Genomic DNA, 15012 nt, shown 5'->3' with positions numbered 1-15012 from the left:
TTGCAGTCTTGACCCTTTCTGCTTGTGTCTGGTGGCAGCTAGGAGGGCTGTGTGTGCTGATGTGCCAACTTGGAGTACTCTTTGCTCATTCATTTCTTCTCTTCATCTCTTTCAGAACAGCAATTTAACCACTCAAGACCACGAGAGCATTATTGTGGTGAGTACGTTTCTGTCAAATTCTGAGGACAAATCTGTATTGTTTGGTAACCTTCTGCTAATGCTTGCCTCTGCCCCAGTAAGTAGGGCAAATGTGAAAGCTTTTCCACCAAGCTAATGAACTTAGGCAGAATCAAACCCCTTTGTTCTCCTGGTTTTTGTGTAGTTTTGTCACTCCTCTATTCTTGTTTCATAGACAAGTAACAATAAAGTTTCCTTGCCAGCTTACTTGAAACAGCACAGCATGCTGAAGGTTAATCATCTCCCAAAAGGGCCTCCTTACTAGGCTATGCAGTGCAATGTTCATATCTGTATATACACTTTAAATAGTCAAAAAAACATCATTTCCAGATGTGCCCTGTAAAACCCTTGGGCTTAGTAGTTTCCTGAGGGGCTAATGCTACCATATACAGAATGTCTCCATTGCTGATGGTATGTGAGCAAGTTTTTGAAAGTGTGGATATGTCTATGTGTCACTGCAGTTTAACCCTCTGTTTACTTGATTTATAAAAATATCCTCTTCAACTTTTTCTTTTCTGTAGGTTGCATTTATTTAAACATAGAAATAAGTGAATCAAATGACAACTCTCTTCCTTGTGCAACAAAATACGGAATCTCAACAATTTCTCAGAGAGGTGGAACTTGGTTCTCCATCACTGTAATTTAATTTCAGTCACTGGCAATCTCCAGGAGACTTTCCCAGTACTCTAATCTAGAACCTAACCACCACCTGATCTCAGCTCCTTGACTCTTTCTGCAAAATGACAATGTGGCGCATAGCTGCCAGTAGGTGTGAATTGTATTTAACTGCTGCTTAAGATACTGTTTTAGCTGGAATCAGTCACCGAGATAAGTTTCTGAAGTGGCATTTACTTTCCTTAGATATCTGCTGTAGCTTTCATTTTACTCTAGTGCCAAGAGTAATTCAGGCCCCCAGTTAAAACTGATTGTTTTGGGGGAAAGATTTTTTTTTTTTTTTTTTTTTTTTTAATTTAAGATGTAAGATGGCCCTGCTGTGAGCAGGGAAGTTGGACCAGGTGGCCTCCAAAGGTCCTTTCAGCCTACGTTATTCATCAATTCTCCTTGATAGCTTCTGCAATTCAGGTCCTGCCCTTCTGTAGGTGGTGCCTGAACCGTTCAGGAGCTGGCAGTTTGTGGGCATTCAGAGTTCACTGCCATGACACAGCTGACCTGTGCTGTTCTTAGGAAGCATTGCTAATACTATGTATTTACGTAGTATCTTAAAAGTACCCAGTGATTTGCCGTGCAGATGGAACCAGCTTTCCTTCTGTAGATGGTGCTGGAACAGATCAATAATACAACCGGTCCCTTCCTGGTAAGGATGGGGAAGCACACGTTGCTGTCACTGGGCAGCATGAGACAGCAAGTGTCTGCGTACAACCACAGCACACGTAAGGAAAATACAGGGTGCTGTCATGCTGTCACTCCTTCACACTGACTGTGCAGGTAGAGCCATGACCCGCTTGGCAGTGTCTGCTGTGCTTATTCCCTGCGTTCAGTAGAGGCTAGGCTGAAACAACAAAGCTGATTTTTGTTAGGCTGACACCACATCTCTGATGCAGCGATCCTCTAGCAGTTACGGGACAGGTATGAACACTTGGTGATTTTGCAGTACGTGTCCCCTGTGGTTTGGCAGGTCCTATACAGCAAACACTCCAGAAGACGGATTCAGGGAAGATGTTTAGCTCAGGTGTTGGATGGGGAGCAAGGATATTCTAGTCTCACTGCATAGCGTTGCGTTCTCCATCAGTCCACTGTTGCTGGACCACCACCAGAGGAAGAGTGAATGGTTGCAGAAGGATGGCACATGATAATGAACAGAAACTTGACAAATGTTGTGTGTAACAAAACCACATCTTTGCAGATGTGTTTGGGTTTCGTTGTTAAAATTCATATTAATCTTGACCTGTTTGTGTGGAAAGGTGGCTATTGTAAAACCCACATTTGCATTGCAAGCAGACTCGCTGGGGCTGAAAACTTTTTTTAAAGAGACAAGAGGGAGAGCAAAACACAAAGCAGGGTGTCTTAGTAAAACTCCAGATGCCATTCAGATAAAATATCTGGTGTTCAGTTGCTTAATACAAAATGTCTGAGTTGCTGGGTTTAGAGTCTTACTTTTAAATGGGCACTGGGAATCCCTTTAGCTCAAGACTGGAAAAGCCCAAAGGCACCATCACATGGAGAGAATACATTATCCTAGTACCTTTTTCTAATTTACAAAGGAAGTAACAACAGCATAAATTCATTACATCCTCGGTGGCAGGTGTGACCTCTAATGTATTTACTGAGCATAAACACATCAGTTTGTGCAGAAACAAAGAAGGAATGGTTGATCTCAGCGTCCACAAAGTTAGATGCTGGATTTTGATGAATACAGATCTCCTGTCTACCTCCAAGGTAGAACAATGCTATGTTATTTTTAAGGAGTTATTTCTCACAAAAAGAGCTCAAACTCTTCTATAAAGGTGGGTGTGGAGTGTGTGTGTGTGTGGTGTTTTTCATTTTTTTTCTTTTAGGGGAGGTGTTATAACTCTTAACAGTGAGCCAGATTAATCCTTGCTTTATTACATCCTAAAACAATCGGTCTGCTCCTGTTTCCGTTTAAACCATTATAAAAATTGTACTCCTTTGCTGTGTTTTATGTATTTACACTGATGTAGTTAAAAGGAGAATTTTCTAGAGGATTCATAGGAGAGGTATGCTTGAGCTTACGTGTAAAATAAAACACACAGCCCATCTCTATTGATGCTTTTGCCCTTTCTTTTTAACAGTAGGCTTTTTTCCCCAAGAAAAATATTTCCCTGCAAAATGCTTAGTTTAGTTGTAGTTCTCTAATTAAATTTTCTTTCTTTCTTTCTTTTTAAAGGCAATTGCACCTTTGCTGGAAAACAACCATCCTCCTCCTGACCTCTGTGAATTCTTCTGCAAGGTATCACAACAGCTTTGCTTTCTGAAATCTCATCGTTGTATATGAGCTTAGTTCTTTGAGGGGGTTGTTGGTTTTTTCTTTAACCCGACTAGTTAACAACACCATTATGATAAATAGATCCATATCCTTAGTACATCAGACTGCATAGTCTTGATACTCTGTGAGAATTAAATTCTTCAGAATCTCACACCTCAGCCTGAGTGCAAGAGATGTCCTACTGCATTTTCTGTTTAGCTAATACAAAAATCACTGATTCGGGGAATTGGTAATGTGATGCATAGCGTAGCCCTGATGGTATTGTGTCATTGGGTAATGGCAGTGGAAAGATCATGAGGACTCATCCCCTTTTCTGGTAAATACATGCTTGTGCTGCATTTTGCATCCTTTCCATAAACTTCTTGAGTACTTTGGATTGCAGAGCTTCTGGATATCAAAATACTACTTTTCCTCTAGGCCTGTTTGTGTTTCAGTTTCAAGTCTGCTTAAATGTGCTTATTGATGACTGGGTATACGTTTGTCAAACATTCTCGATGCAGCTTATAATTCCCATCCAGCGTTACTCATCCGCAGCTTCTTCCTACACAATTCACGTTTCAGAAACTCCTTTGACTGTTGCATTTGTATAAGCCAGCCTTAGGGTCATATCCAGCCTTGGACTCAAGGCACTTTTATTCCTGGGTTTTTTCGCCTTTGGTCTGCATCAGAGGTGGGCACCCAATTATGTTTAAGTGTGTAGTTGCAGGAAGGGAAGCAGGTTATGGACTTTTCCTCTTAAGAACTGAAGTGGACAAGACTAATGGCTGACGTATCTTAAAAATTGTCCCTGCCTTGAGTGGAGGGTTGGACCAGGTGACTTCCAGAGGTCCTTCCCAACCTAAATTACCCTGACTGATACATTATGATTGTATGTTTTGGCCTGTGATTGGAGAGAGTCTTGTTGGTACCCTCTGAGATCCACCACAGGTTTTTAGCCTGGATCCCAGGGAAAGGAGGTTTGTGCCATTACACTGCCTGTGTCTACACATCTTTTTGTTCCCCACCCCTTCACGTTTAAGAATGTTGGCAAGTTTCAACCAAATTTGACAAAAGGGGTAGAAGTCCCCAAGATAGTACATTCCAATGAGTTTTGTGAAGAATAGGCAGTAGGGAAAGGAGCTCCTATAGTTCACGAGATCCCTTGGTCATCTTCTAAGAGATGCCATAGGAGAGAGAGCAGTGTTAATGAGTACCTTGACCCCAGGAAAGATTAATGTAGCCCTTGGATCTTGTTAATCTTGGGGTAATCCATGCATGGGATGTGAAGCCAGAGGAGACCCATCTTCACAATTTCTGCAGCTCCCAAAATGACTTGTTGCTCCTTACAGCACTGCCGAGAGCGCCCGCGGTCCATGGTTGTGATCGAAGTGTTCACACCGGTGGTACAGAGGATTCTCAAACACAACATGGTGAGTGCACGTGTTTACGGGAGCTTGGGCAGTTTGGAGGAGTTTTACTGTGATACCTTTCGTAATGAGCAGCTGCTCTATTGCCTGTGATGAACAAAGCACTGTGACATCTAAATCTAACCCCCCAAACTGTGAATGCTGCACGTGATTTTGTGTTGCTTTATAAATGCAGAACTAATAAGCATTCAGTGGAACTTTCAAAAGCATCTAAGCAAAGCCGTGATTTGAGGAGCGTTTCTTTTGGTGTCATTGACAGTATACGCAGCTCCAGCTCTCTCCCACCTGGCTCTTGGCTCCAGCTCTCTCCCGCCTGGCTCTTGGCTCTTTATTTACTCCCTGCATGCCATCCTTGTAGTAATAGTAGTTTAAAATCAATTAAATAACAAAATCAGCGTAGGGACTTTGTTGATTTTGAGCCAAGGCCCTCCACATTTTTTCTTTTTAACACACCCCAGTTCTCTGGATTTTCATTTTTCTTTAGACTCATGTCCAATGTGTTCTTAGGTTTCCTGAGTTTCCTTACGCTTTTCTGCTGTTCTTCTTCCTTCTTGTTCCAAGAATTGTGTACTCTGTCATTTTTATGATTGTTCTCTTCCAGGCTTTCTCTCTTCTCATTGCCAGTAAATTCCTTGGTAGTGTTTGAAATAAATGCTAGGTAACTGCCCCGCTAGCTTTGCTCTCTCCACCCTGTATACCCGATTTTCCTCTCCTAATTCTGAAGATATTCCTACATGATCTATATTCCTTTCCTAAGAGAGGTCTGGGTGTTTACCAGACCCCCATCCTTTGTGGCATGCAAAGTTTCCTGCCGTGGTTTTAAAGTTACACGAAGAAATTTTACTTCACAATACTGTGGCAAGGAGTAACAAATAAATAAAATATTGTAAGGCAGTTGATTTAGCTGTGATCTCAAGGATTAATCTCATACCTCTGCAAATACACAGTCAACTTCTTTTCACTAACTGATAGAATTTTAGAGACCATCCAGTGTCGTGCTGTGTCTAGCATGAACCCAGTAGAAAACAGTTAATATTTCTTATTTTTACAACAGTATTATGATTTAACTCCTTGAGTTTACAGAACTAGGTAGAAAGCTCAAGATAGCAAAAAGGTCATATTCCTGGCTCTGTGCCTGCACTCCACAGACATGTAAACATTTTTGAATATTCTGTAGCGTTCAATTAAATATTCTGTAAATGTTATTCTTGGATTCCGGACTGATTTTTCTTTTATTTTTTTTTAAGCATTCAGAGCTCTTGAGGGGTCTCAAATAAAATCTAAATGCATAGTGTAATGCTTGTATTTGGTTAGCTTCAGAGAATTGGGTATATTTACCATACTTAACATTTGCACATTGAAAATCAACATGTCTGTACCGCAGTGTGTAGTCAGAGAATTTACGGTGTCATATATTAATTGGAGTGGATTTGGGCACTTTACTGCTCTCCAGGGACTTCCGTACTGAATAGTTTTTTAGAGAATATGTGTGTGTGTGTGTGTGTGCGCGCGCCCATGTAAATAAAGTTGTCCTTTAGGGGAACGGTATTGTTGGCAGTAAATTCCATAACCTCAGGAGGCCCTATGCAATTCCGTGTACTTGGAGCGGGAGACCTGGCTTTCTGTTACCACCTTTGCTGCTAATTTGCTCTGTGGTCTTTCGTAAGTTCATGACGGATGTTGTTCCACAGTTTCCCACCTATAAAATGGGGAAAGAGTGCTTCATTTATGTATCATTTTGAAATCTGAAAAGCACAAGGATAGCTTTTTGTCTTGCTGATACTTACCAGTTACGAGCAGGACTGGAGGCTGTTGTATTCCGAGTTGTTTGGGGAGTGCTCGGACACCTCTCAGTACCTTTGGATTTCAGCTGTTTGTAGGCTCAGCCCAAATGTTTGGATATAAGCACTATTAGGGTTATATGTTTGGGGGTTTTTTTGAGCAAACAATACGGTATATATTGTTCTGTAGCTAGTATGGTGACAAGGCATCATATTATATTTAGAGAGACTTTGTTTTAGAGTGGTCAGCACTGACATCCTCTTTATGATCTATTGGACTTTTGTTCTAACTTCAGCTAGGGCATCTACAGGGGTTGAAAACTTTCATAAACAAATTGCAACTGCAAAAGCTATCTTGCAAGGAGTGTTTGTGAAAGTAAATGGCACCAAATGATATATGAAGCGCACACGGTCTTTATGCCTTGAACCAAGTGTATTTGCACCTGCCAGGAGGAGTTGTTAGAAGTTTAATGATTTTAACTGCAATGCCAACCGTGGAGGCACCCACAGTCCCCTTTCTGGGTGAAGTTACCAGGTAGCCATTCCATACTAGCAAAGGGTAATGCTTAGACTTGAAGGAGATGTTGTTCTGCTTAGGCTTGTATTCACATTTTTGATAGTTTTCTTTAGCTGTAAAACCTATGAGATGTTAATATAGGTTGTGCTATACAAGTGCCTGAAACCAGATTAAGAAAGATAAGGTTTCAATGCTTTGGGAGTGCATCTCCTCTTTTACAGATCACTACTCTGTTACCACATGTGGCATTTCGTAAAAATTTCAGCTGCCGTGTATTTTCTCAGGATGACTCTTCTTTCACCGCTGGCTGCTCGAGGGACCACTGGGAGGGCTTGTTTGTCCTCAGCGGGCCATGGTCGCTGCTTGGAAATTTAGCTCTGTAGTTCTGTAACACCTGCAGAATAAGGTTACACCTGTGTCAATGTGAAGAAATGTGCTGAGGAACAACACTCACCAGACAGCAGATTTTAGTCCTTTCACATCTAAAAATAGCAGGTGATGTGATGAGATGCAGGATTTCAGTTAGCAGATGCCTTTCTGACTGCAGGATTTGAAAAGCGTGACTGTTGAGCTCACCTGTTACTGGAGTAAAATCCCTGGAGAAAGAACTGATCTCTAGTTTTATACTTGACCACTTATTGATTGCATGTCAAAAAGATTGTCTCTAAAACCAGAATAGATATGATGTCAAACACAGAAGTAAAAAGATTTGAGTTGTATTTCTAAAAAACTGGGGATTTTTATATATTTATATATATATATATATATATATATATAAAAGCAAACTCTTTACCAATACTTCTCAAAAAGTGGTAAAAAAGCCTCCACATGAGTGGAAGCAAAAATGCAAAACAAGAAGAATTGCATTTAAAAATAAAGGTGCGAAGTGAAGTGTAAAAAAGAAATGTAAGTGTAGGTAGGAATGTTTTTGTTTCATTAAACACATCTTTTGTTTCAAGGTGGGTATGAGGGAAATGGGAGAAATGGAAAGCATTAGTGGGAAGAACATTATTTCAGCACACAGTGATATGCTGTCAGCATAATAACCAAGTGAATTCAGTTGTGTGTGAGTTGATTTCTTTTGAAAACCCACAGTTCCAACGTACGTTGCAGGCATGTTTCACCATTCTCACTGAGTCTCTTCCTTTCCAACAGGATTTTGGGAAGTGCCCTCGGTTGCGGCTGTTTACTCAGGAGTATATTCTGGCTTTGAATGAGCTGAATGCTGGAATGGAGGTGGTGAAGAAGTTTATTCATAGGTTAGTTATATTTAATTTATGGTGTATTTCCAGTCCTGTGTACATGTTTCGCTGTGTTACTTCTCCCAGCCCTGCTCATCTCTTTAGTGGCTGTTATGAGTAGCTGGTGCTTTTTGGTACTGACAAACAGCTAATAAATTAGAAGAGTCCATGAGGCAATCTTGCTGAAGTATCTTTTTTTTTTAAAAAAAAAATTAATTCTCAAATATGGCTTGGGTTTTCTGCCTAGTTATGTGCTGGAAACAAATGGACTTCGCTGTGTGGACATTCTTTTTATACCTTTAGACTTAGAGCCTCTACAGAGATTCCCATTAACTTTAGCCCACATAATGCTCAGTCATGTGTCAGATTTTGAGGTGACTGTAGATATACCATATAAAAATAAATAAATAAATTCAGCTTAGCCTTGTTCATAAATGGGGTCATTGGGGAGGGATTTACAGGGTCAAAATAACTCTGTTATGGCCCTTCTGAAGATTGCCTAAGGCTGTCACCCCATTTTGTCTTGATTGTTTTAGCCCACAGAAATCTTCCTCATAACGATACCATCTTGTTTTTTGTTTTTCAGCATGCATGGTCCAACTGGACAATGCCCCCATCCCAGGGTCCTGCCAAATCTTGTAGCTGTCTGCTTAGCAGCCATTTATTCGTGTTACGAGGAATTTATCAACAGGTCAGTATGAATTCCCAGCTGACCACGTTACTCACTTCCAAACCCATGGCATCTGTAAACGGGATTGGTGTGAGCATAGGTGTGGGTATGTGAGAGCGTGTCTTGGTTCTCACTCCGCTCGTTGTTAGCGTTATGTGATGGGAATTCTGGTCAATTACATACGTGTTTTTGTAGGTATGTGATTATATTTGTTACACTCTGTGTGCTGGAAAACCTGAAAGATGCTGAACTTTCATTCACTTGTGCTCACGGCGGCATGTTTTCAGGCACTGGGCATGGCGATCGCTCGTTGCACATCTTTGGCTCCCATGCTTGAAAATGGGGGCGGTGCTGGTGATGCAAGGAGCGTGACAGTTCCCGGTACAGAAGTACTGCAAGCTGCAGTAACTTCCAGAATGATCTTGGCCCCTCTTGAGCTATTCCTCTAAGGCAGACTGCAGCTGTAACCAGCCTTTTAAGGCCAGCAGAAGATGAGTGCCCCACAAGAGTCTCCGGGAATTAAGTGCTGCCCAGGGCAGTGTCTGTTTTGCTCCCTTTCTGCTCCATGAAGTGTGTGTTACACCTAAAGCAAAGGGAAGGGTCAGATCTTGAAGAAGTTGTGTGTAAATCCCTATGTAGCTCCAGCTTTGAACCCGAGCTGGTTTCACAATGCTGTCTCCATTATTGTGGAAAATTTGATCCCCGACTTTCCGCAAAATAGATGCCACAGTTCTTGACACACGAGCCAGTTTCCAGTAGACACTGAGGGTTCCCCTCTGCTGTGTTTCCTGTTTGTTTATGCCTATCTGACTTTCCTCATGGTAGAGCACGGACAGGGGCTGCTTAGTGTCCAACAAAAATTCCAGACGCGAGGACTGCAGACAAATGTCTGGGCATGTACTGTAGCCAGATACATACTTGGGCATGGATTCTGTTACAGCTTTGCACAACTTGGATGGGAAAGTTCACCTTTATACTAAACTGGCATGTCAATTAGAGTAATGAAAAGCTTGAATATTTGTAGAATAGAGGCTGCGGAACAGTCCTATTGGAGCCTTTTAATGTTTTTAATTGATTTCAGTAATCCAATTACACAAAAGAAAGCAATCCGGTGGGCTGGGGTGAAATGAAGTGAGAAATTACAAAAGATCTTGGCTTCTCAGTGTTGCACTCTCTCTCCTGCTGTCTGCTGTTATGTCTGTCTATTGAAATTATTTGTTTATTTTTAAAATTCAGTCGAGATAATTCTCCAAGCCTGAAGGAAATTCGGAATGGCTGCCAGCAGCAGTGTGACCGAAAGCCTAATCTCCCTCTACGCCTCCTTCATACAAGTCCTGACCTGGTCTCTCAAGAGGCCACCTTGACTGAATCCCGTCTCAAACCGGTTATTGTCACTTCGAATGAGATCCATGTGGAAGTGGAGCGCAACAACACCACTAATCAGAAGATGACAGCCAGTGTTGACAATGACAGCGAGCCCAACCTGATTGACTGCTTGATGGTCAGTCCTACCTGCAGCACCATGAGCATTGAGCTGAGTGCCCAGGCAGACAGGATCCTTGGCTGTTATGTTGAAATACTCAAAATGCTGTGAGTAACTATTTTAAGCAGCTTTTTGAACGATATGATCTTAACAATGGGGGGCTCTTCCCACAGGCCTGTCATCTTCAACATCTGTGGCCAGCAAGCACATGGTTATAAATCTAACTTCAGCTCTGGAGAGTCCAGCCTTTGAAAGAGACATCTGGCACTGCCAATATGTTCTAAAAATAGCATTAGGAAAATGAAAACAGAAAGCTTATTTGAACAGTGAGCCTCAGGCGTATTACAGAAGATGGGGTGTTGTTGCCAGTGGTTTCTGTTTTGTTCTTGCCCACCAAAAAAAAAATAAAAAATATCCCATTTGCCCCCTCCAGGGCTCTCGGGATTGCCCCAGCCAGGGCTAGAAAAGACTGTGCTCAGTGCCTGTGCAGTGATAGGCAGCGCTGCTCCCCTGGCTTCCGCAGGAGTTGGATGAGGTCCGTGTCTTTCACTTAGGGTTCTCCCTTCACATGTTTGTAGAAGTTTTATGGCTTGTTCAGATTTACTTCTATTAGAGTGGAGCCTCTATTTGTCAAGCAGTTGCTTTGGTACAGCGGACTTGTATTAGTGAACAAATGCTCAAGTAGCCTTTACAAAACAATGGCTCTGTGGTTTCCTGGGAGGCGAATCCTCTGAATATCTTCAAGAGGAATGTAAAATAAAAAGTTCTCCAGGAAAAGCTTGGTTTTCTCCTGGATAAATGCATGAAAAGGAGTAACACAGAAGGTGGATTGCAGAATGGAAGCTAGTAATAGAAGTGTAGTAGAACAACCCAAAACAACTTTGTTGACTTGACAGCCAGCTCTGTTGCTGAGTTGCAGTATGTCTTTGGGGAAACTGTTATATTTCTACATTAATTATTGTTAAAAAAATTAAGGCTTAATGAAGTAATAGTTGAGTTTTTTAGAATATAAGACACAGTGGGTGAAATTTGGACTCTGCTGTAGACCATGAGCATGTGACTACACTGAAGTCAAATGCAAACCTGGGTGTACACTCTCGAGGAATTAAATGAAGTCCAACTGCTGTGATAGAGGATTTTGTGAAAGTTTTGTCCCGTGTTTCCTTTTTTTTTTCAAAATACATAGTGCCAATTCTCAACATAATTACTTCATTTGCTGCAGAGCTGGCTTGCAGATACATACATAAGCACACACTCAGAACTGGGGATCGGACAGGTGATTCAAAGAAACTTGTCCTATTAGATTCTTGAGCAGAAATGCTGAAAGCTAATTTTTTCTTTGCCCCCACCCTGTCCCACCCTAGCCTCTTCTGCCTTTAAAAATGTTTTCAATTAAAAAAGCACAGCATCTGACTTTTAGCTTCATCTGGTGGCTTCTAAGTCCTCACGCACCCAGGTGCTATGTTGAACATATTGTGTATTCATTCCCATCCCCTTGACTCTAGAGGTTTTCCCTAAGCACTGTGAACTGTCTCAGTCCTGATGCTCACTTGGATGCTGACTCATGAAGCATTGATGGTTTTGGTTTCATCATGCAGTTGACACACACTTTTATAAACAAATTCACAAATGGGCATGTTCTTCGTCACAGTCTCTCTACATTTTAAACATTTGATGTGCCAGGTCTCAATTCCCGTATAATTGCCTACACAAAGACCTCCATACCTTAAAATAACAGATTTTTGTGATGTTTGCTGTCTTTTTAATAATCAAGCTCTTCAATAGCAACAGTGAAAATGGGAATCTGTTGTTATTGTGCAGGTTGTATGTGTGGAGCAGCTTTGTGCCCTTTTTCAGCTTGTACAAAGTGATTCTGAAGGGTGAAACCCACAGAATGTGTGTTGTGAAGGACCCGGAATGCTACGAAATTGGTGCAGCTCTCCTCAGGTTGCCTTGCCAGGGTCCACACCCTGCTTGAGAAATCACAACCTGTGAGAATATAGGACAGTTTCTAAGGCAGAGCCATGGCTGGTATATATTGTAGCTCCACTGCTTTGGGTTCCCTTCCATTCCTATTCATCTCTTGTGGGGGTTTTTTTGGACCTGAAAGCATTAATGGAGAAATGAGTTCTGATTCTGCCACTGGCTTACTAGGAGGTTTTAGCTAAGTCACTTCTTTTTATGCCTCGGTTTCCTGATCCATAAAATATAGGTAAAGATTTTGAATGTTGTTTTTTAAACTCTGAAACCAGTCATGGAAAAGCATTGTAGAAGAGCTAGTAATTAACAAAAATGCAAAATAATGCTCTTGTGATGCCGATTCCTTGCATCCTCAAAGTGTTCTTGAACAGAGGGTTTCTGATGCACTGAACACTGATACTGTACTTTGAAAAATGGAGAATATGAAGAAAGAGAGTTACAGAACATGCCAGTAGGAAGAAAATAATAATTATAAAACGACTGCTATCCAGGAGCTGAGATCTCAGCGGGCAGTCACTAAAACAATGTTCTTATTAATAAGAGTGGTAAGCCAAACATAAACAAGTTGCTTAGCATTGAATTTAGTTGTTCTTTTAGGTGTCTGACTCAATATCATCATCAAGACAAGAGAGTCACCAACAATGATATCTTTTTTACATGATTAATTTAGAGCAGCAGGGAGTAATTTATTTAGGCAGATTTTAATTATTGAAAGTCTGGCAAATAAGAATTCTCAACAGTATCTTCAGCAGAGGACATTTTATTGTTCGCTTAACTCCTACACAATACTTACATTTTAGGGAAAAAAGGCCCTTCTAATATTGATAAAAATGTAACAACAATTACAGAATAATCACAGTAATACCTCACTTTTTGCACAGAAGGCTAAACGTGCAGATTTGAAGGTTCATCTGTGTGGCTGTTATCACAGCACCAAGAACCTCTTTAACCCTTTTTTCTAAGGTAGTTGAGTAACAGAACCCAACTATTGTGTACTAAAGGAAAACAGAAAATCGTGTGTTAAAGGTGTTGGCAGATGACCCAAAGTCTGGGTGGATTTTAAAGGAGACACGGTCTCTAGTGGAACATGGTATTTACGTCTTGCACTCAGAAGCGGATCAGACTTCTGTGTCAATATTCTCTAATGCATTCTGCACTCTGATCGTGTTATTGATGCCAGTCAGTGCTTCCTGAATGCTACAAGTCTTAAACTGGAAAATGCACTAAATTAATTGAAATCTCTCTGTTCATCATATTAAATTAGCGCCTCTGAGAGCTGCTTAGCATTGTCCAGCTCCTACTTGCATGTTAATGTTTCCATGCATTAGGGAATTTCTTGCACAGCCAAACTTGTAGTAAAAGGGGCTTGTTTGCAGTAAAAGGGGCTGCGTGGCCTCTTCCTTGCACTGGGTCACTTCAAAGTCTGCCTGTCACCTGAAGGACCCTGCTGATTCCCCTGGCAACACCCAGCCTATGGGGAGAACACCTTAACTGCACCTTTAGTGAAATCTGGATCAACAAATAGTAAACTAAACTGGCTGCGAGAATGGACACCTCTTAGGGGAGGCTGTGGCCGTGATGATGATGTGTCATAAGCTGTCACCCTTCATCCGTGTTATTTTGTGTTTCTGTGGCTGCCTGTAGTGGCGAGGGTCCTTCCAGATGCCCAGACACTTGTATCCCCTCTGGGCCTGTGTGGCCAGGTGGACTCAGCCCCTTCGGGCAACCTGGCATCGCCGTCTCCTGATGCTGCCACGCCAGCGGTGAGCAGCCAGGGCAGGACCTTTCCAGGGCTGTTCAATGGTGCTAATTTTTCTTCTTTTGAAAAAACCAAACAAGCCCAGCTCAGAAGAAGGCTGAACATGAGCAGACACCTCACGGTATGGCAGACAGCAGGTTTGTGCTTTGTATGACAGGGGGTCTGGTGGGGCTTTTCTCAGTCTGCCCTGGAGCCCTGAGCTAAACCTCGTGTCATGCAGTTGAGTGGGGCTGGACCCAGAGCCAGGGAGAGAAGGGGTAAGGTCCGCCTTTGGGGGGCTTGCTCATCTTAGTGTTTTCTGATAACAGAGGAGTGACCTGAAACATTTTTGATCCCGTCTGGCTGCTCAATCCGGAGATTCAGTCTGCTTCCAAGTAGTTGCTCCTTGTTTCTTACTATCCTCTAAAACCAGAGGACTCGGTGTTTGCAGTCTCTCGGTGATAAGACCGACAGCTTTCCAAATGCAAGCGCCCACTGGAGCTTCCCCTGCCTTCTCTGCATTCCCCAATAGGTCAGTGGCATGCTCTGAATATCCCAAGTGGATTCTCTTATGTCATGTTTATCAGGGTTGCCCTGGGCTGCTAGTATGTTTTGGATTGTTTGTGCCGCACATGACATATGGGCAGGTTTTCATTTTGGTGAAAGGTGATCCCGGGGAAGGAAAATGTATTATGTTGGCAGGCCAGTAGCGACGATGGCCCAACGGCAAAGTCACTGCAGCCAGGGATTATTTCATTATTATGGCTGGTCAGTGTTCTGGCCCGTCCCCTAGAAGGGTTTCAGGGTAAGGAAAGCTGTGTGCAGCGGCAGGTTACTGCTCCGACAGTTTTCACCTGCTCGGCACCCTGACCTCCAGCCGAGCACCCATCCCAGGAACCCACAAACCAGGCTGCAGGTTGACTGCCGTGCTCCTCACCTAAAGCTGCAAATCCTGCGAAAATCAGAGCCAGTGAGTACGTCGGGGAGTCTTTCTCCCCCTCTGCTTTTATAAGGCCAGCCCTGGGATTTAAGCAGTGTGGCAAGCGCTCAGCCC

The 15012-nt window shown here is 42.3% G+C and overlaps 1 protein-coding gene across 3 annotated transcripts in view; it reads left to right on the top strand.

Annotated features, from left to right (window-relative positions):
- The window catches only part of CMIP (c-Maf inducing protein), a 139073-nt gene that overhangs the window by 103255 nt on the left and 20806 nt on the right, over positions 1–15012 (top strand). For all 3 annotated transcript variants that reach the window (XM_055819207.1, XM_027782938.2, XM_027782939.2), the window contains 6 exons: positions 116–157; positions 3044–3106; positions 4471–4551; positions 8002–8105; positions 8674–8778; positions 9994–10347. In XM_055819207.1, coding sequence (XP_055675182.1) covers positions 116–157; positions 3044–3106; positions 4471–4551; positions 8002–8105; positions 8674–8778; positions 9994–10347 — 749 coding nt within the window. The remainder of the gene's footprint in view (positions 1–115; positions 158–3043; positions 3107–4470; positions 4552–8001; positions 8106–8673; positions 8779–9993; positions 10348–15012) is intronic.

Source organism: Falco peregrinus, chromosome 14 (genome assembly GCF_023634155.1).
Source record: "Falco peregrinus isolate bFalPer1 chromosome 14, bFalPer1.pri, whole genome shotgun sequence".
In the NCBI taxonomy this organism is placed as follows: Eukaryota; Metazoa; Chordata; class Aves; order Falconiformes; family Falconidae; genus Falco; species Falco peregrinus.
The sequence above is the reverse complement of the archived record's forward strand: the minus strand, read 5'-3'. Positions and strand labels throughout refer to the sequence as shown.